Source organism: Crotalus tigris, unplaced genomic scaffold, assembly GCF_016545835.1.
Source record: "Crotalus tigris isolate CLP2741 ecotype Arizona unplaced genomic scaffold, ASM1654583v1 scf7180000024117.2648584, whole genome shotgun sequence".
Classification (NCBI taxonomy): domain Eukaryota; kingdom Metazoa; phylum Chordata; class Lepidosauria; order Squamata; family Viperidae; genus Crotalus; species Crotalus tigris.
The window spans coordinates 491207-513169 of NW_024100394.1; the positions used below are offsets into that span (position 1 = coordinate 491207).

At 37.7% G+C, this 21963-nt stretch overlaps 1 protein-coding gene across 2 annotated transcripts in view; it reads right to left on the reverse strand.

Moving 5' to 3' along the window:
* The window catches only part of ERICH1 (glutamate rich 1), an 81165-nt gene that overhangs the window by 30720 nt on the left and 28482 nt on the right, over positions 1 to 21963 (reverse strand). For both annotated transcript variants that reach the window (XM_039322581.1, XM_039322583.1), the window contains one exon: positions 11720 to 11860. In XM_039322581.1, the coding sequence (XP_039178515.1) occupies positions 11720 to 11860 (141 nt within the window). The remainder of the gene's footprint in view (positions 1 to 11719; positions 11861 to 21963) is intronic.

Below are 21963 nucleotides of genomic sequence, written 5' to 3' on the forward strand. Positions count from 1 at the left end.
CAAAGCATCTCTCTAACTTAATTTTCAGTGAAGCTGTCCATGTTCTGAATAGTGGTAGGGTTATAAATTGCATTACTAATGTATTATACTATTGTGGATAACTGCCACACTATTAATCTGAAAGCCTTCAAAAATTTGCAAGGTCACTTCATTCTGTTGGGTCTCAGCCTCACCCTTGTAACAGGTTCCATGGAAGTGACACCTATGTTTGGGACCACATTCATTTAAATGGTCCTTAAAAGTTTCAGAGAAGCCATTATCAACAGAGATTTAAATTTTACACTGAGAACTTTAAATAACTAGCCAATAAGTAATCAAAATACTTATACGAAGATTTGGCTGGGAGAATGATATTCTAAAACTCTCCCTTTGTTTGTTTAATTGTAACTGAACACATCACCTAATGATAACTTGCCTATTTATATTGATTGCCCCTATTTGTCAATATTGCATCAAAGCGAGCTTCAAGATTTATGTAGAGCTGCCCCACATTAATTTTAAATGGTAAGGGACAACTATGGCAGTCCAAAGAAATATACATGGAAAAATGCCCTTCTGGAGCATTTGGGAAGCTCCAGATTCAAGACTTGAGTTCTTGCGCATAGAAGAAATTTTTTTGTGTAGCCTGCTCTTACTTCAATAAGGAGGTCTTATAAATATAACCAATCCCAATTATCACCAAGATCTTAGGGTAATGTTTATTTCATAAAAAAAAAACCAATTGAAACATTACAGGATCCAATCTGGCTCAGTCACTGGGACCAGAGGTTTTGTGCTTCCAAATTTCTGACTTGTGGCTGGTGCCCCATCCTCAGGGAACTTGGATCCCACAACATTATCCTGGGACACCTCTTTGCCTTCATTCGCAAACATTACAGTCTCCAATAGACTCAAACACATCAAAATAGCAATTTGATCACTGATTCTTTGCTGGAAAAGTAAATGAATACTGCATTCAGATATGACACAAAAAAGTGTGCACAAGCTTAGTTTCATAGCACTTAAGGGCCAAACTGGCTTTCTTGATATCAAAGTTTGCAAATCTGAAATGACATGCAGACATCAGTGACGACAATGAGATGCTTATTGGGCAGCTGATAAAATCTGCAGTAATAGGAACAGCATGATACTGAATAAAAGTAGCAAGCCGTTAAATTTATCTAAAGTTCTCCTTCTGAATTTTAATTCAGTGAACATCTGCATTTGATAGGTTCACTCTTTTGTCATTCTAACCTGACTGGCTGTACAGCCCCAGAGACAGCAGAGCTGGGAGGCAGAAACTCCACTAATATTTTGTAGTAGCAGCCCTTTTGTGCTATATTAGAATGATACTTGGATGCAAGCACTTGGATTTATGGTCTCCTTGGTGAAGGAGCCATAATATAATTTGTTCGTTTTTTAAAAACAAAATAACCAATATTAGACAAGCGTGTATCTAGTGTTATCAATTCAATTTGGATCTGGGTAGGCAAAATTAGGGTAAAAGCTTTAACACATTTCATTTATTCAGGTACACAGAAATGAGGAATCTGAACAAACAAGAGTTAACAGATTTGAGCTGTTGAGTTTTGAGTTTAAGTAAAGAATACCTGATGAATTCAGACTGAGGTTGTTTAGAATGAACAGTGTTTAGACTTAGAATTTTACTTTATATGTAATAAAGAAGGAGCAGGATTTTAATGCAAGACCTAAAACTGGCTGACACTGAACAATACTCCTTAGTTTCTATCAGACATTTATTTTAACTGGGATAGAAACATTTTCATGCCGGAACAATATATAGAAAAACAGCTTGAGAAAAAAGCAGTTGCGCAAGTTAACCCAGATATGATATGGACTATTCTGTAAATGTCAAGTGGCATTGTATTTTTGAATATTTCCTGATCATCAAAATATTATATATTATATAGACACAGATGCTACTTTTACACTTGAATCGAACATTTCCTTTAAAAAAAGTATCAAAATTTTCAGAATTGCTAAAGCTTTTCCTTAAAATTCCTGAAAACTGCTATATTGCATTTTGATATTAGACAGCATTACCATCTATAGTTGGAAGAAATTTCCCTACCCACCCTCAATGGAGTTTTCATTCTGTTATTACTAGGTCACACAGACAATTGGCTTGTGCAAAGCTGTCAGCCTAAATCAGTGCATTCCTTTGACCCCCAGTCTGATCCATGTCACCCTTGAGAAAGTAATCCATTCATAACACAAGGCAGGTTAATATCAGAGTTAAGTATGTGACCGCTTACATGCAAGGAATCAACAGGGCAGAAAGAGATTGCCCTTGCTTCACCCTGCCCTCTGCAGGAACTACATTGAGGAGGAACGCCATCTTGCGGCTGTGGATAATAGATACACCTAAAATCCCTCCATTTTTAATACATTAGGAAGAAAGGGGAGTTACTAATATCCCATACTTGCTGCAGAAAAGGGACATTTGCGGCATTGTGTAGACTTGCATTCTCTTTTTGCTTATGCACTCAGGATTACAGAAAGAGATAGAAATAAATATGAATTTTTGTCTTAACACAAGGCAAAATCAAAATAAGAGGTGTTCAATGAGAATTAAATAATGTCTTATTCAAACTGTATGACTAAGTTTTTAAGTCTTCATATACGGAAATGTTATTATAGCAAAATACGAAAAGAAAACAATCACTTGAGGGAATCTGTTTGGGCAAAATCATGGTCCAGCTCAGAAGTGGCCATTTTTTTGGTGACTGAAGACCACACTTCTCTTGTTTGAGGATGGGACAGGACTGCAATGGAATGGACCATGGATGGAGATAACATTTTTTTCCCCTTTTCTTGACTTTTTAGGGGAATTAAAAAGGAGTATGCAGAGATTATTTTAGGTTTCACATTACAATTTTTATGTTTCCAAGTTTAAATGGTGGTAAATCATCCTTTCTGTTTTTGTTTTGCACTTGTAGTTGGAGAAAATCTGAGGATTAAAAAGATTGTTTAGGTACATAGGCTATTCCTGGAAGAAAATTAATATAAAGGGCATTTTCATACAAGTTTGAATTGCACAGGTTGATGTGAAAATTTAAAACAAACCATTTCAAATAATTTTTGAGCAGAGCTCTGCCCTAACCGGTATTTTTATAGAGTTGCTACAGTAAAATATAACTGCTTAGACGTTTGCTGCACAAATGTCCCAGAAACATTAAACAACATCCTGCTTGGAAGGGCCTATTCCTATTAAAATGTGCAAAACAGAAAAAAAATGGAAACAGTTTTTTTGGTCTTTTTTTTCTGTCTACTTTTCCCACTGGATTATAGGTTTTTATTTTCCACTAGCACACCAAGAATGAACAAAAACATATTCATAACTTGCTTCTATTTATTGAGTAATGTTTGACCATCCAAAGCCAAATTGTGAAAAATTAACAAATGGAGTGAAATGGTTAAAGTTGAAATTGTGAGCCCATGATAAGATGGCATCAATATATTATGAAAAAGAGGCATCATCCATCATATCATAGGTTATATAAAACATAGGGGATCACATACACATCCATGTACTCTTCAAGACATGGGGACAGAAGCTTATATTCCTCTTCCTGATCAGTAATCTAAACTGGGATAGTTCTCTTCTCCATAATTGACATTATATAGAGCAGAGGTCCCAGCCTTTGGGGCACCAGGGACCGGTTCCATGGAGAAAGGTTTTTCCATGGACTGGAGGGTGCATGGTTTTGTATGCTGTCTTCATCCCATGGATTGGACTTTGCTTATTTGTGTGGACCTGTTGCTGGCATGCTGTGGCCCGGTAACAGTCCACGGACCAGGAGTTGGAGACCCAATATAGACTGAAGAAGAAAAACGGTGCTTATTTGATTAAGCCCAGTCTATTTCACCTGGAATATACATCCATTTCCTCCCTACATTTTCACATGGATATCTGAAAATGCCGAGCAGTATGCTTACTGGCCTTTTCTTCTTTTAGCTATTAAGCAGAAACCAAAGATCACCAACACAAATGACTCCTCCAGCTGCCAATTTTCTTAGCATCCTAAAATGGTTCTTCATTAATTATGTTTTAAAACCGGTTGCTTATTTTTATAAAGATTGTTTTCAAAATACAAGCAGGCAAGCAGAACATAATGTGTGAAATACAAGGGCAGAGAGACACACAGACTTCAATTAAATAAATGAAAGCCTGCGTGGTGTAGTGGTTAAAATGCTAAAGTCATTCTGGGGAGACCAAGATCCAAGTTCATGCTGAGCCATGGAAGCTCCTTTGGGTGACTTAGGGCTGGTCACCTTCTTTCAGATGAACCCATTTCACAGAATTGTTGTTGTGGAGATAAATGGAAGATTCACAGAGAAAGCTGCCTTGAACTCCGGAGGGGGGGGGGGACATCATGCAAAAGCTAACAAGCAAAGCAATTGAATTTACAGCTTTGAATAAAAGTGCTGTGATCTACCCATTGAAGAATACATTTCAGATCAGGTCTGTGCTCCACCACAACAAACTACTTGGAGTAATCTAAGCTTCCCTATGACATATTAAATAATGCTGATAAATGTTGCATAAAATACTGCTAACAAGATACATTATATTAAGATTTTAAATGAACATATTTAGAACTGTTAGCATACACACATATACAAAATATAAAAAGGCTTAAGCCTTGATGTACTAAAAAAAAATCACTATTTTTAAACCCATCCTGTTGATTTTAATTAATGCAACAATGTGGTTACATCTTGCTTCATAAGTTTTTGGATTAAAATTTTCATAATAATGTTCAGCCACCGGAGTGGTAGCTAAATCTAACACATCAGGAGGACATCAGATTGTCTATTCCCAATGAACTTTTATTTTATTTTATTTATATATTTTATTTTTAAACCAACAAAACAAAACAAACAGACATACACAGTATATACTCCTCCCATTTTTTTTAACAGCGATTATGTAACGGTAATCTTCTATTATTTATATTTTTCCCCTTATTCTTCTTTAGAATATTTGTCCTTATTGCCCCGTTGTTTCTTATTTACATTTTTCTTCCTTCATACTCTACTTCTTACTAAGAACTTTTAAATGTACTCTAAAAATTAGATTAATACATTAACGCATTCTTAACCTATCTTGATTTAAAACATTTAAATACATGATTTTGCCCAAATAGATTTGTAAAGTCAATGAGGAGAAAAACACTTGAATCTTTAATTTTATGGGTTCTGTGATAATCATAATGCAATACTTGAAAATAGGCCATATTGAACAATTTCTTGGAGGGTTTGTCGCTCTTCTACCCCAATACTAATGATTCTTAAGATCTCATTTCACAAGTCATTTTCATAGCATAAACAAATGAATTCCTCTGACACCAATGCACTGCAAATAGAAGCAAATAAATTACTGTTAAGCAGTATGCAATTTTAGCTATCTTTGGCACATTTGATAAAAATGAATAGTGTCATTTTGTTCAATCCACTGGGTAGTAGGGCAGTTAATCAAATTGTTTACCAGCTAGAAATGGGAGAGAAAAAAAACATACAAATATTCATTTTTATGTGTAATTATGCTTTGGTGATCCTTAAGAGTGTCATAAGTTTGTTTGGGCAAAAATATGCCATTATACAAATTAGTAATATTCAAATTGTACAAATCCTAGCTGCATGGAAAAAAAATGAAACACAACACTTGAAAAGATCAGAGCATAATAATACTTTATTTTTAAATATAACCAGTACAGTACAGTAAGTTAAAAATGAGATAAAGTGGATTCCATTATTTCAAATGACATTTAAAATGTACACTACTAAAAAAAAAATCTGGCATTTACTTTTGGATTTTGGCAAATTTGCACCCATAGCAAACCACCGATTTGCCTAACAGCTACTGCATTTACTTCACAATTGCTGCAAAAAAAGTTATAAAATCAGGTCATGACCAATCCATTTTACAACCGTCATGAGTTATGACCATGATGGGCAGGCCTCCATTATGATTGTAACTTGAGGACTACTTATATCAGATTAAAATCCATAACTAAAATCTGTCATCCAGTCAGTTATGATTTAAGACACAAAATGCTTGCAAAATTGGAATAGTCAAGTTTGGCTTCACAATCTTCTATTTGAGCAGCATTTTGGTTATAACCTTCCCCTCTGAAATATGAAAATGTAGAAGTTCCAAGTATAACATGTACTCAGTAATTTTGCTAAGTATCTCTAGCAGCCTGATGGATTTGTGGCTTTCCTGTCAAGATTCTTATATCATCAGTCATTATGTTAAGGTACTTGAAATAAGCTGATCTTTGAATTTTCTAATTTGTAAGTGTTAAATTTATGTTATGCATGTAAGTGTTAAATTTATGAACATGGCAGCTGAAAGTAGTACAAAAGTTCAAGCAGCAGCTTGAAAAAGGGTTTAAGGAGAAATGGAGCTTTATATAGAAAATAAGAATAATTTTAAGCAAAAACTTCTGGCAATTGTATGTGATTAAAGCAGGGGTCTTCAAACTTGGCCCTTTTATGACTTGTGGGCTTCAACTCCCACAATTCCTCAGCCAGGCACGCTGGAGGACAAATTCTGGGAGTTGAAGTCCACAAGTCATAAAAGGGCCAAGTTTGAAGATCCCTGGATTAAAGCATATCAACATTCTTTACACTGTTCTGTTTAAGCAGAAATAATGCAGAATGATTTATGAGGTTACTGGATTTTGGTTTGGTTCACATCATCTTCATCTTTCCATCCATCTCAATTTAAGGTCTAATACTAGGTATTTAGTTTCCAGACATATAGACATTTATTTCATATTACATGTAGTTCTTTTTGACCACTCTACCACTGAAGCTTGGGGGGCATCCCAAGTTGCCAAGATCCAGAGATGCACAGTAAGATCCAAGATTGTGAACTAGATGGAGAAGAGAAGACAGAAACTATAGAAGACTACTCCGGTGAAGTCTTTCTTTTTACTATTCATTTAAACCCTTCCTTCCCCATGCTATCAAACCATCTCAAAATTAATCCACGTTCTTTATCTCTGAAAAAGTTGAAGACTCCTGCTTTAAGGCATCTGCTCAAAGATCCCCCCCCCCCCAGAACTAAAGAGAAATTTCCTGCTAGTGAGAAAAAATAAGCTTGTGGGTACTCCTTCACTGGAAGTTTTCATATGCACAGTCATTTGTCTGGAATGGTATAGAGCAGTGGTTCTCAACCTTTCTAATGCCGTGACCCCATAATACAGTTCCCCATGTTGTGGTGACCCCCAACCACTTATACATCACCGGGTGCCAGTGGTGTGGCCAAAGGAAAAGGGGAAAAAATGGCAGACAGCCTTGTTTGGCGACCCCCATGAAATGGTCGTTCGACCCCAAATGGGGTCCCGACCCACAGGTTGAGAACCACTGGTATAGAGTCTTCTACTTAAACAGGGGGTCAGACTAGAAGACCTTCAAGGTCCCTTTCAATACTATTATTCTATGTTCTAGCTGATGGAGTCAAAATGTTCAATGTCAAAAGCACCCAATCAATGTGAGGGATCAGGCTGTGGATAAGGCATGTGAGTAAATGAATATGGGCATCTACATAGCCTTTTAGGAGGTCCTTTGGTAAACTAACAAGATTGTGCCTGCCACCCCTCATCATTTCTCCTTCCTGCAAATGGTCTACTGTTACGTTGCTACGACAACAGGAAGCTTGCTGCATATCTGAAGGGGAGAAAAGGAATATGAGACAGAAAAGAAGAGAGTGGTGGAGACTGTTGGATGAGAAGGGCAGGGAGAAGAAAAAATGAGGCAAGAATTGGGAAAAAATGGAAAAACCACATAGTGCATTTCTTGCTGTGATATTATGAACTTGGAGAAACTAAGCTGAGACAATGGTTGCATAAATACAAGCAAGTTTTAAACTCTGGAAGGAGAAAGAAAGACTGGTTCTACCCGCAGTGAAAGGGAGGGAAGGGAAAACTTAGTCAGCCTTCAACATTGTTTATTTATTTAATCAAATTTATATAGTCGCCCATCTCATCAGGAGTACCTATTACATACAGATATATGTAATTATACTCAAATTATACTATTATAGTCATTATTAATAAAGTTCTACTCAAATTTGTGGATTCTGTTTCCGGGTCTGGTCATTATTGAATATAATCACAGGTACAAATTTTGTTTGTAGGGTCATAGTTTTTAAAATCGTTAAGACTTTTGTTTCCAAGTGGCACCCACTATGCAACATTAAGAGACTCTTGTTTATCAAGAGGAAAATAAATCCTCTCAAAATCTCTCTGATTATGAAAAAGAACATTCAAATTATTGTAAGTTTCGGTTTTTAAGCAGAACACATAAAGCTTTCTTTTACTATGAAACTCAAAGCAACTTCTTCTGAGAGGCTATGATTGCTGTGGTTCTGTCTCCATCTCCAAATCTGCTTAACTCAGATCTAATATGGTTACATTATGGACTCTTGCGCTATATCCCATGGCTAAGTTATGAATCGCAGTAGACAGGACAGAATAAAGTCTACACAGGGAGAAAAGGATAAAAACAAAAACAAAGAAGCTTTTATTATTAGCTTACACTACAGCAATCACACAATTATTAGTCTAGATATTAAATACTGTTTTGGTCATAATTGATCACCTGGGTTAGTAAACTAACAAAATAAGCGATCCCTTGACTATAATTGTACAGCACACAAATATGATTAATGCTAATTTCTTTGTCATTTTTTTACTTATTTCATAAATTAGACAGAATGACTTTAAGCTAAAAAGAAGTCTGCTTAAATGAACTGATAACCCAAATATATTGGAATAGCAGAGTAAAAGAATTAAACAGCTTGAAGTGATTAAGTTATTGATTTAACTACATGCATTAGATCGCCAATTCATTAAATGTTGCCCTGATACTGAATCTCAGAGAAAAAAACATTAGCAGACTCACTAAAATGTCAAATTAAGCAAGTCATTCTAATGTTTCATGCAACCCTTGTATTATTTCTTTTGCTATCTAGGACATGTCTTAAAGCAGCCTTTGCAACATGAGATGCCCTCCATATGTGCTGCACTATAGCAACACAGCAATAAAATACAAATTATATGTCAAGCCAAACAAGACTTGACACCAAAGTTAAAGAAATAAACCATCTTCTCACAATTATGTTAATTATAATCTTCTCTACTAACACTATAATAAAACTGGAAAAAATGGAAAATCCTAAGAAAGTGTGTGCAGCCAGATTACAGTCTATATACTGAAATTAATTCCTCTTGATGTTCCTTGCCTTCTTAGCTTTCAGTGAGGCAATCTGACATCCATCAAATCTTTCATTCTGTCTGAACAATAAAAACATGTCCATTTAAACTGGTAACCAAATGGGTGCAGAGATGTGTGACATCTAGGTTTGTCACATTTTCCTACAGTATTTTTTTTTCTTCTCTCAGCCTAATTAAGGAACTATCAAGAGAAAACAACACTCCCACCAACACTGACAGGGCAAGGGACTGTATATAATAGTGATGGCGAACCTTTTAGAGACCGAGTGTCCAAAAACTGGCCCCGCCCCTGCTCCACCTCCCTGCTCTGCCCCCGCTCTGCCCCCCCATCCATGCCTGCCCACAGGACCACTCTCCGCCTCCAGGGCCCCCTGCAGATTGCCCAGGCAGCCCAGCAGTGCTATGGCAGCCACATCCTCTACCCGCGTCCAGCAGCATCAACTGCATGATGGGGTGTGAGGGCAGAATCTTGTCTACGCTGCCTGGCTGCCATGTCCTTGGCTGCACTGCTCCATGTGGACCACGCTTGAGGGCGACTCTCCTTCAGGGGGGCTGCTGGAGAGGAGGAGGTCGCGGGGGGAGACAAGGCTGGGGCAACGGCACGTGTGCCCACAGAGAGGGCTCCAAGTGCCGCCTCTGGCACTCGTGCCACAGGTTCTCCACCACTGGTATATAAGCAGAATAGCCCCACCCCCTTCTAGCACTGATGATGTCATCTAGTTGGGTAACAAAACAAATTAAACAATCAAGCTCAGAGAATGCCAAGGACTCCACAGTATTAGCTATATTGTTACTTACATGTCATAATGTTGGTCTCTGTTTACTTAAGTATCTGGCATTTTCTGTAAGATTACCTACTCAGAGGCAGTCATAATATGATGGGTGTCTACTTAACACAAGAAGTCTCCCTACAGGGTCACATGATACACAAACGGACATGGCTGAACTAAACACCAGGTAGTCACTATTCAAAAGGGGAAGTCTTCTTCCACAAACTAACTGTTTCCTTTGTAAAAATCTATGGGAAGAGATTTATTTGTCCAGAAGCAGTCCTTAAATGGGGAAAGGTAACTGCTATATATGCCTAAAATTTATTCAATTTCTTCTAGAATTGACAGGAGTTTATATGTCAATTGATCTGAAACGGTTCTTAAAGGAATATTTGAATTTTGATAAGGTGAATTTTGATAAAGTTAATACATATCTTTCCATTTAGATAAGACTGTTTAATCAGTCTCCTCTTAATACAAATAGGCAATATATCACATTAATTTGTATTATGAAATGTAAAAAAAAATGTTACATTTGAAATTCTATGTATATATTTGAAATGTTTGCAGCAAGTAGATTTACCCTTTGTTAACATTTATAGTAGTGTAGTATGAAAAACAAAAGGAGCTGTGCCTTTATTTGCCAACCCCGCCAAATTAAAATTCAACTAAATGTAAGTCCAGTAATACTTAATTAAGCTGATAATAGTACTCAAAGAATGCTGAGAATAAAGTAAATTTAAATTAATAGCATTTTAAATATAGTTTCTGTATTGAACTATCCCTGAAAAAAGTAATTTACTATGTACCAAGAATAATATTTATTTGGACATTCAGAAATATGACCCAAGCATACACAAAATACCTGACAATAATGAAATTCAAGAAACCTGTACAACTGCAGTTTCTAGCACAGCTTCCCAAACAGACCTGCTTAATTTGTATTGTGGTCTGCCGATTCACTACTTGTTACTTATTAAATATGAAATAAATATGATCCAGCAGTGTGTGGCAGCAGCCAAAAAAGCTAATATAATCCTTGGTTGCATAAACAGAGGCACAGAATCAAAATCACATGAAGTATTAGTACCACTTTATAAAACCTTAATAAAAGTCTAGAGAAAAGAAGGGCATAGCAGTATTCAGTATTTGGGGGGCTGCCCAAAGAAGAGGGAGTCAACTTATTTTCCAAAACACCAAAAGGCAATGGACGGAAACTAATCAAGGAGAAAAGCAACCTGGAATTAAGGAGAAACTTCAGTGAGAAAAATTAATCAGTGGAACTGCTTGCCTCCAGAAGTTGTGGATGCTTCATCACTGGAGATTTTTAAGAAGATATTGGTAGCCACTTGTCTGAAATAGTATGGGGTCTCCTCCTTGAGCAGGGGGTTGGACTAGAAGGCCTCCAAGGTCCCTTCCAGCTCTATTTTTGATTACTGTTAAAACACTGTAATATGTACAAAGTTAACATAACGTGAGAAGCATTTCACCATTACTCAGAGAGCAGAGCATCTGTCTGGGATGTTTCAATCTGGATTCTGCACTGATTTTAGAATGATTTCCTGTTTATACAATGTATATCCCAGCAGACACTTTACTTCATACATGGTTGTACATGCCTGTAAACTGATGCAACTTTCCATTTACCTGCAGCTTATATATTTAAGCACTGACTGCTTAAAATGAAGCATTTTCTCCTACCTGGAGCACCATTACTACTGTCTTCAGCATCACTTTCAGAGGATCCTTTACTGTTTTCATTAACAGCAACTGGTACATAATCGTCAGGAGGCAGAGTCACAGTGTATATTTTTCTTGAAGGTAGAATCACATTTGTCTTTTCTAGGAGAGAATAAATAGGAAACTGAGGTAGAAATAAGACTTACCATAGCTTCTACTAGGGTTATGCAGTGAACTGGATTCCAAGAACAAAGGGCAAATAGCCACACTTACTATATTACTCAACAACTTGCTAAAGAACCCTCTGTGTCTGCTCCTTGTAAGTAGCTTAGTCTGCTAGGAAACAGATTCCACAAGGACTAATGGAACTCCATCTTATTATTACAGAGTATAATAACAGAATCGTAAAAGCCTGACATTCTTGCTTTCCCCTCTTATGCCAATCAAGGGAAGGCAAACTTGAGTTTCTTCCTCAATGCTTCATCTTTGTTGGGCCTAAATGATGTTGATGCAAACAATCCTGCATTCTTTCTTCAAGGTTATGCCTGTTCTCCTTTATACCATGTAGCTGCCACCGTACCCTAACAGAAGAAGACCTCTTTGATATAAAGAGAAGCTGGCAGGTCACACATACATGCCAGACATGTTCTAAAAAAATCACCTTCTCCTCTTTGAATCTAAATTGCATTCTATATGCAATTCCCACATGGCCTTACCATACATGCCCATGCATGCAGAGACAGCTGTGGATAGCTTATGAAGCAGCTTCACAAGCCTGAAATACTATATATGTGGCTGCTTTAATGATTCAAACAATGATTCAAACTTTGTATGCACTGTTAAACATTAGGACACATCTGTAAGGATTTATAGACACTTCCCTACAAATAAGAACTTGTTTTGGATAGGGGAAAGTATGAATCAGGCATTGCACATCAGTCATACAAGAAGAGTAAGGCATCCAAAAAGGGAAGTCACCTTCTGGTTGGTGATTCAATTATAAGAGATGTAAATTTAGGAAAGGATATAGAGGTTGCTAAAGAGGTCAGGTGTCTTCAGATGTGGGGTAGACAGCACCACCACCAGATGGATCTGTAGCTGGCTAACTGGCCGTACTCAGCATGTGGTCCTCAATGGAACCGCATCCACATGGAGGGAAGTATGTAGTGGGGTGCCCAGAGCTCTGTTCTGGGCCCAGTGCTCTTCAACATTTTTATCAATGATTTGGATGAGGGGATAGATGGGGAACTCATCAAATTTGCAGATGACACCAAGCTGGCAGGAATAGCCAACACTCCAGAAGACAGGCTTAAGATATAGAAGGATCTGGACAGACTTGAACACTGGGCGCTATCTAACAAATTGAAATTCACTGGTGAAAAAAGCAAGGTTCTACATTTAGGCAAGAAAAACCAAATGCACAGATATAGTATAGGGTGTACCTTGCTCAATAGTAGTAACTGTGAGAGGGACCTCGGAGTCCTAGTGGACAATCACCTAAATATGAGCCAGCAGTGTGCTGCAGCTGCCAAAAAGGCCAACACAATGCTAGGCTGCATTAACAGATCAAGATCACGTGAAGTGTTAATACCACTTTACAATGCCTTGGTAAGGCCACACGTGGAATACTGCATCTAGTTTTGGTCACCACGGTGTAAAAAAGATGTTGAGACTCTAGAAAGAGTACAGAGAAAAGCAACAAAGATGATCAGAGGACTGGATGCTAAAACATATAGATGTCAACGCTGCTAACATCGAATGAAGAGATGAAAATGCAGCCATTTTCTCTATGCTTTTAGAATTACTTGGTGCTGGGAGGGGGGATTGGAATGAGAGTTCAGTTAGTCATAATAATAATAACTCTGCCTGGAATCCAAGGACAAACTGGGTCCAGAGCTGATAATGTTTTGGTGGGCTGGAGAGCTGGGGAGAAAGCCCACAGTTCAAGCTAATTGGGGAATGTGGTTTATGACTGTTTATTGGGGGTGGGAATTGTACTTCATTAATTTGTATCCAGGGGAGGGGAATTTAGTTTTTGGGTTCAATTATGTAGTGTTGATACTTTGTTTCCCAAATAAAAGATTCCTTAAGGAAAACAATGCCTAGAAGTTCTTTTGAAGGGTTTCATCTGTCGGAACCATGACATAAGGACCGGTTGCTGGAATTGGGTATTTCTAGTTTAATGAAGAGAAGGACTAGAGGTGACATAATAGCACTGTTCCAATATCTCAGGGGTTGCCACAAAGAAGAGGGAATCAAGCTAGTCTTCAAAGCACCTGAAGGCAAGACAAGAAGCAATGGATGGAAACTAATCAAAGAAAGAAGCAACCTAGAATTAAGGAGAAATTTCCTGACAGTTAGAACAATTAATCAATGGAACAAATTACCTCCAGAAGTTGTGAATGCTCCAACACTGGAAGTTTTAAAGAAGAGACTGGACAACAATTTGTCTGAAATGGTATACGGTTTCCTGCCTGAGTAGGGGGTTGGATTAGAAGACCTTCAAGGTCCCTTCCAACTACTACTATTATTATTATTATAATTATTATTATTATTCACAGTCAGCCAGATGTTCAGACTGGATTTGGCATTTTTGTCTACATATCGAGTCCTTATACCAAGGACCTGGGATAGGCAGATGTGGATGTTTGATGGTATTGCAGATATTGTCGCAGGATGGAAGCTGTTCCTATCATCATCACCACCACCACCATCACCACCACCATAATCATTATTATTATTATAATACAATGATTATGGCTATCTTAGTGTGTATATATAGAAAACTATCATACATACTTTTATGAATCACATCATTACCTGATCTTTAGCCAACTTGCACTGGATTAGTGATTTCCCTGATACCTGACAATGCTAGAGATTACACTGAAAGCCACTGGGGTCTAAGGATTAAGGTGCTAGTTTACGAGCAGGGAAACCTGAGTTGTAGCCTTGCCTTAAGCAAAAAAGCCAGCTTGGCAGTCTTAAACCATTCTTTCTCTATCAGCCGTAGACAATGGCAAATGATTTTTGAAAATGTGTAGGGATCTGCAAAGAGTTGTCCATATAACTGTCAGAATTTAAGAATGACTCAATGCCAACCTGTCAAATTTTAAACTGCTACCCCGCTATCATCTTTAGAATAAATTCATTAAAAAGCAGAATAATTCTCACAGAGTAGAACAGAAAACAGAATAAATATTGTTCATAAGCAGCTATATGGTATTGCTGAAAAACTTTTGGAAAAACCTTAATAGCACTTAACTACGCTTGTCAATGCAATAATGGTATTACCTTGATTTTCAGTATGAGAAATTTAACATAGACTAATGACCTATCCTCATATGTATTATTATAACACAGAGCTACTGTCCACTGATTTTGTAAAAGCAAAATATGGATATTCCTGGACATAGATCCCATTTCTACAATTTCTAAGTGAACTCTTATTATTTCAGCCCATTTTCTTGCACACATGAGAAGAAATTAGGACATACCATAAGAGGCTCTTCTCAGCTTTTTTTTAAAAAGCTTTTTTAAAAAGCTTTTTTTAAAAAAAATAGCTCCAACAGATTTTATTAGAGGTCAAAGAGAAAAATAATGCAGTAAGATGCAACTGATTAATCATGCAATCTGAAAAGACAGACATCAAGCTAAAAATTAATTGAAACTATTCAGGAAATTCATTTCCCCTAGATTCAGGTTCAAACTATATCAAACTGACAAGTCTTGAGGTTGATTTCTCCTTCCACTGTTGATGAATAATGAGGTGTTAATCAGTGCTGGAATTAATGAAAAGAAATGTGAAAGTTTAAAAGCTCTTAGACAATACTGGTTTGCTTTTTTTTTTAAAAAAAATGCAACTTTTAGATAAGCTATCTTAGTTTCCTGTAAAAATTTCTTATTTAGTAAATGTAAATGCAAAAATTTGCAGGAGACATCCTGCAAACTTCCAATAGCCTTAGCACAGTTTTCCAAATTAGACACGCCCAAAGGCTTCATGCAACCCTCAAAACCTTCCATAAACTAGAATCAATATGGCTACTAAATACTTTTATTTTGAAATATATTTACATGACAATTACACTAAATTTAGTTTCTGCTTGGTTCTGCCTTGTTCAGCTTCCAAAATGTTGAACCTGCTTGCTGTCATACTTGAAGAGGTTTATAAACCTAGTCTATAGGTTCCATTCTTGAAAATGTTGTCCCAAATTTCCAATGTGCCGTTGCAGGGAGCAGATCATCCTGCTGTGTCAATTTGCAGCAAGACTAATTGACTAAGACACTGCCGGAATACAGCCGTATTCCTGATTCAGGAAGCATTTCGATATATCCTGCTTCAAAGAATGCAATATTCTCTGCAAAGGATGTCACTCAATTCAAGACTAAGAGGTATGATGAGGAAGGACCGACTCTTGAAGTTACTCATCTATAGTGCCTACAGAGGTAGTCCTTGATTTACAATTGGTTCACAGGAAAAAAATAATGGTTCAGAAAAATGGTTGCAGTCACATGACTCCATTACGGGTGCTCAGCACCTGGGCAGCATTAGCAACTCATGTGAGCATGATTTATGATGTTTTTGCTTGAAACCAGTGTTTACTTTGTTTTTTCAAGCAAAAACTGCCCATAGCAGGGGTTCGCTTAACAACCATGCCATTCGTTTAAGATCGCCACAAACAACAATTACAAAATCAAGCGCAGCCATGCGGTGACTCACTTTACAACCATCATGACTTACGATGAAAATTGATGGTCTCAATTATGGTCCTAAGTCGAGAGCCATCTGTGCTAGGACAGCGTTAATCAAATTTGGTAACTTTGATAGGTGGGACTTCAACTACCCAGCATGGTGGATGGGGAATTCTGGGCATTGAAGTCCATACATCTTAAAGTTGCCAAGATTCAGAAAGATTGCAGGAGGCTGAAATGCACATTGCTCATTAAATTCTCTATTATGTACTGAACATCTATCTATCTATCTATCTATCTATCTATCTATCTATCTATCTATCTATCTATCTATCTATCTATCTATCTATCTATCTATCTATCTATAATTTACAGCAACGTATAAACCAGCAAGTGAGAATTGCTCTTTGATTATTCTTTTTTTTTTTTTTTTTTGCATTTGGCAACTCAGCCCAGCTTTGATTAGGGGCTCCATTTGTATATGTCTGCTAGGCTAACAGCAGCAATAAGTACCGATACAGCAGGTCAAAAGCAATTTATCAGCAGACCCAGCTCCACCTAGCAAATAATTTCTTGCTGGACCAGACCAAAATAAGAGCCCGGTGCCTGAATTCCCAGCTTATTGATCACGAGTCCCTGTGATGCCTTTTAAGCTTGGTATCCGCTGTGCACAATTGAATTTTGCTACATGCTAGGTCTGGCAATGCATCTGAAAGAAATACTCTGCAATGAGTGGGAGGGCACACAAAACCCTTCTTCTGAATGCTTTGCAGAGTCCTGTAATCACCAGCAAAGCTTTATTATGGCCTTGAAGCCAGGAAAATACTATACAGAAATTCATACTCCCAAAATATATAGATATGAATAAAATGTAGGCATAGAATGCAGTAAAAACATTATTGATATATTAAAACAATATAAATTCTATTGGAAATCACAAAGATTAGCACTAGCCTTCAGTTGTCGGTAGAACAAATAAAACAAATAGAGGCGCAGAATTGGGCAACCTGGGAAAATACATCAGAATCCTGGTCAGATAGAAGAAACAACAAATAAGCATTGTGCCTTCTTGCCAAGGTAATGGAAAGGAATAGATGGCTGTCAGCCAGTCTGGGGAATTTGGGGAGTCCACACGTCCTAATGTGGACAAGACTGGACATCCCGACTCCAAAGGAAGCAACAGAGGATTATGGGTCTCAGGGACTCCTCAGATTCATCCCCCATATGGACATATGTACCTCTATAGGGCTGTTTTAAATGGGCCTCACAGGATTGTAGAGGATAAAGCAGCCAACAAGATAAAGACTCTGTGAAATTTCAGAGTTGAAATGGAAGAGGGCTAGGATGATGGCATATGCCCATTTGAGAAATTTTTTTTTCACAGATTATGGCACTGGATATTAGGCTTAGACTGGTTTGGAAATCAATATTCCAGACACACTGTTTAAGATGATTCCTGGCATTTCCAAGCCCTAATGGACAAAGGCTATCCAAACAGAGATCTAAAGATTGGAAGTTTGCTATTAGCTCTTGTTAACCGAGTTGATTAAAATGGTCTTTTAGAACTACTAGAGCCAGATACCCATAGAAAAGAAAATTGAATTAGAAATTAATGAGCTAGCTAGCACCAGACTCTGGAATCCACACAAACCAAACATTTCTCTAACCAGAAGACAGCATTCTTCATGCATCTCAGAAATGCAAGGACAGCTCTTATAAACTTGGACTGGACAGCTTCCCGGGGATTAAACTTTGTAAAAGTATGGATCTGAACACAGTAAAGAAGCTGAGAAATAACCTTAGCAAGAAAGACCTTGCAGGCTGCAGAAAGAAGGGCAGATCCTAGCTACTAAGCCTCAAATGCAAAAAGTCAATACTGGAATGAGCACCAAAATCAAATGATGTCAGAGTATCAGTCATTTCCCCCCCCCCCCCAAGAAAAGTCCCTAACCAAATTTAGCATGTATTGCGAAGGCAGCAGGTTGGTCTTTTCCCTACCATGTGTGAACATAACTAGTTTATCTATGACATGAATCATCTCGTGACATCTCTGTTAAAGCTTAGAGGGATCAAGTAAATCACTGAACTGCCTCTCATTCCCCATCTTCCTTCCCTATTTTCCATCCTAGTTCCTCAATAAAGAGAAGCCAGTTAAGCATCTCTTCTATTGGTTTTCTTTTCATTCTCTCTCTTTATAGTTTGGCATTTGGGAACAAAGTGAGAATGTTCTCCACACACTTCATCCAAAACTTTACCTCTAGAAATTCTTTTGAATTCTGTTGTGGTATGAAAGAGACAAAGGTTCTATGGATCGAAAGACTTTTCATGGGGGCTATATACGGTCAAATATATAGATGACTATAGATAGTTCCAGAGATCCATTGTTATGTTTTTAAAACAATTTCAGGTTTAATATTTATTGTTTTGATATGTTAAATGTTTTATTGTGTTTTTATTGACTGTAAGCCACCCACAGTTGCCTCTAGTGAGATGGGTGACATATAAGTTAAACAAACAATAGCTAAACAATAGTGAAACTGAATTCTGTAGGGTTCAGATAAACTTTTGCTGGAATGGGAAATGCAGGTTGTAGCCTCTAGAGACAATTTAATTGGTGGAAATCACATGAGGAAACAAGAATGTCTCCCTCGTGGCGAATTTGGCTCAATCATCTGCTTTCATGAAAACATTTATACATTTCCCTTGTCACTTATAGCATATTGAAAAGCTTAGAATTCCTGGGATCCTAACAATTGGAAAACAAATACTAAATATTTAGTTAAAACAAAAAAGGAAAATGAAAACTACTGGATAGGGATAGGCAACCTGGCACTGTCCAGAAAGCATGGACTCTCTCTCTCTCTCTCTCTCTTTGGTATTAAGGGAGGCAAATGGGAATTGCCTCCCTTTTTAAGCACTTAAGAGCCTGACTACCTAAGGCAGGAGTAGGCAACCTTGGCTCTTTTATGACTCGTGGACTTCAACTCCCAAAATTCCTGAGCACAAGTCATAAAAGAGCCAAGGTTCCCTACCCCTGACCTAAGATTAAAATCTGTAGAAGAAACCTAGAAGCTCCACTGCTTTTTGAGATTGATGCATTAGACAAATGGAAGATGGTCTTTTCCTGCATCATTCCCAGAGTTTGGAAGGCATCATTAAGCAGTTGCATTTGGCTACCACTGTCTTTATAAAATACATTTAAAAAAACCACTTATTTTTAGTCCAGCCTTTAGAGGCCAAAGGTTTTATTGTTTGTATTTTAATTTACCAATCACAAATTTTTATTATTCTAACTATTCCTCCAGTTCCTTTGGGACAGGAACATTATTTGCTAATCTTTTTAATGCTACTTTAAATTATAAATTGCCTTGGATGTTCAACAGTTGTCCCAAAGTTCATTCAGATTAGAGGAACTAGACAGCAGATGCATTTAGAAAATTATGTGCTGTTCTGGATTCAGTCTTTTTAAACCTATATTCTCATTTTCCAAAAAAGTTAATGCGATTTCACATTCTCACCAATTACTTTATCTTCTAGCTGCCAATTGTCACTAATTGGTGATGGAAGGCAATTTCAAGAGAAGAATGAAAAATGCCATGAAGGGTGTCATAGAAGAGGTAAGTGAAAACCTTTGTTCATGGGCCACATATAAATTCCATCTTATAAATATTTAGGTAAAATTACAATGGATGTTTTAGGACAATGTAACTTATTATTTTACCTGAATCTTACATATAACATTCTTCAGTAATTGGCCAAATAGTGAAAATAATATCCCCCTCCTACACCAAAAACAAGAGAAAGAAATTAATGAACTATGGCTCATTATACTTAATCCTACATATACAAATCTAAGAGCAAGTGTTGGAGATGACCAGGCTGAACCAAGGGGTGGGGTCAAGGTATCATCAGTTTGGAATTGCTATGCTCCCACAAGTGACCTAAATCCACATATATACAAACACATGTGAATTCATTGACTCTTACCTACCTCCAATTTGCCTTGACAGATTCTTGTGGATCAGTAGCATGAAATAAACTCATAGGACTTTTGAACACTACGCTGGCTCCTGATTTCTTTGAACCTGACATTAATCTCATCTACTCCCGCAAAACTTCACAGATTACAATAAAAGCACAGCATGGCATTGCCTCCACAAGCTGGAGCAATGGCAGACTGAATTGAATGGATACCATCTGCAGGCACCAAGACAGTTTGGAAACTGAGGTGTGAATTTAACAACTAATATGTATCAGATGCTCCAGCAGATGAAAAATTTAGCTCAAGAATTGGCTTTTCTAGCACCTCAACCACCTGCTGCATTACAGTGACTTCATGGATCCTTAGAAAGCCTCTCATCTTCTACTGAATTCCCAAAAAATGGCTTCTAGAGTCACTGAAAAACCTGGACAAGATCCTGAAGCATCTAAATAAGATTGCAAAAAATGGCTTGAAATATAAAAAAAACTCAAGGAGGAAGGAACTAAACCACCCCATCTAGGATTCAGGAATGGCTTAAAACATGTATTAAAGACATTCAGGATCTACAGAAGTCTAAAGTAGAGTTTTGAGATACCCTAAGTCAGTGGTTCTCAACCTTTTTAATGCCACGACCCCCCAACCGGTCGTAAGTCGAGGACTACTCAACCAGTCGTAAGTCGAGGACTACTCAACTGGTGCAGCACCGTTTGCAGAATGGGACTTTTGGTGGGCTCAGCAGGGCAGAGACAGCCTGGACAATTCCTATTGGCTTTTGAAAGCCAATAGAATTAGACTCTATTCAAGAGAGTCTATTCTATTGGCTTTCAAAAGCCAATAGAATAAAAGGGAGTAGCATAGCTAAGGAAAAGGGGGAAAAAAATGGCAGACTGCGTTGTTTGGCGACCCCCGTGAAATGGTCGTTCGACCCCAAATGGGGTCCCGACCCACATGTTGAGAACCACTGCCCTAAGTAATGGTTGGGTTGAAAAATCAATAGAGGACCATAAGGGAAATATATCACAATGTTCTGAAGGACCTGTGAGAAATATATTACAATGGCTTTAAAGCTCTCTAGAAAACCTCTCATCATCTGAAGAACCCAGCCAGTTCTGAAAAAATGGCTTCAGGAATCCTTGAAAGCCCTGGAGAAAATAGGTCCTGAAATTTCTAAATAAAATGCCAAAAAATGGGTTGAAACACCTGTAAATATCCTTGAAGAAAAGAAGCACAGTGGTTCATGTGGTTAGGACACTAGGATGACGATTGGCAGGCTCGTGTTCGAGACTCGGTTGCTGTTGTCGGCTGGGATGAGCTCCTGTCACTCGTTTCCAGCTCCAGCCAACCCAAAGAACAATACTCCAAAGCATCAAAAAAGAGCATGGTAAAGTTTAAGGAGGGAGTGATTTGGGTATAACCTGGTGGCTTTGAAAGAACCTTAAGATGGCTTCCAGCATCTTTAGCAAGTTCCAGGAACAGGGGTGCAAGCATGGCTGTAAACATTTCTGAAAAGACTCAGACAAGAATCCCTGAATGAAGCCAGAAATAACCTGGCGGAAGGGTTCCAGGAATCCATATAAAATGTTCAGAAGGG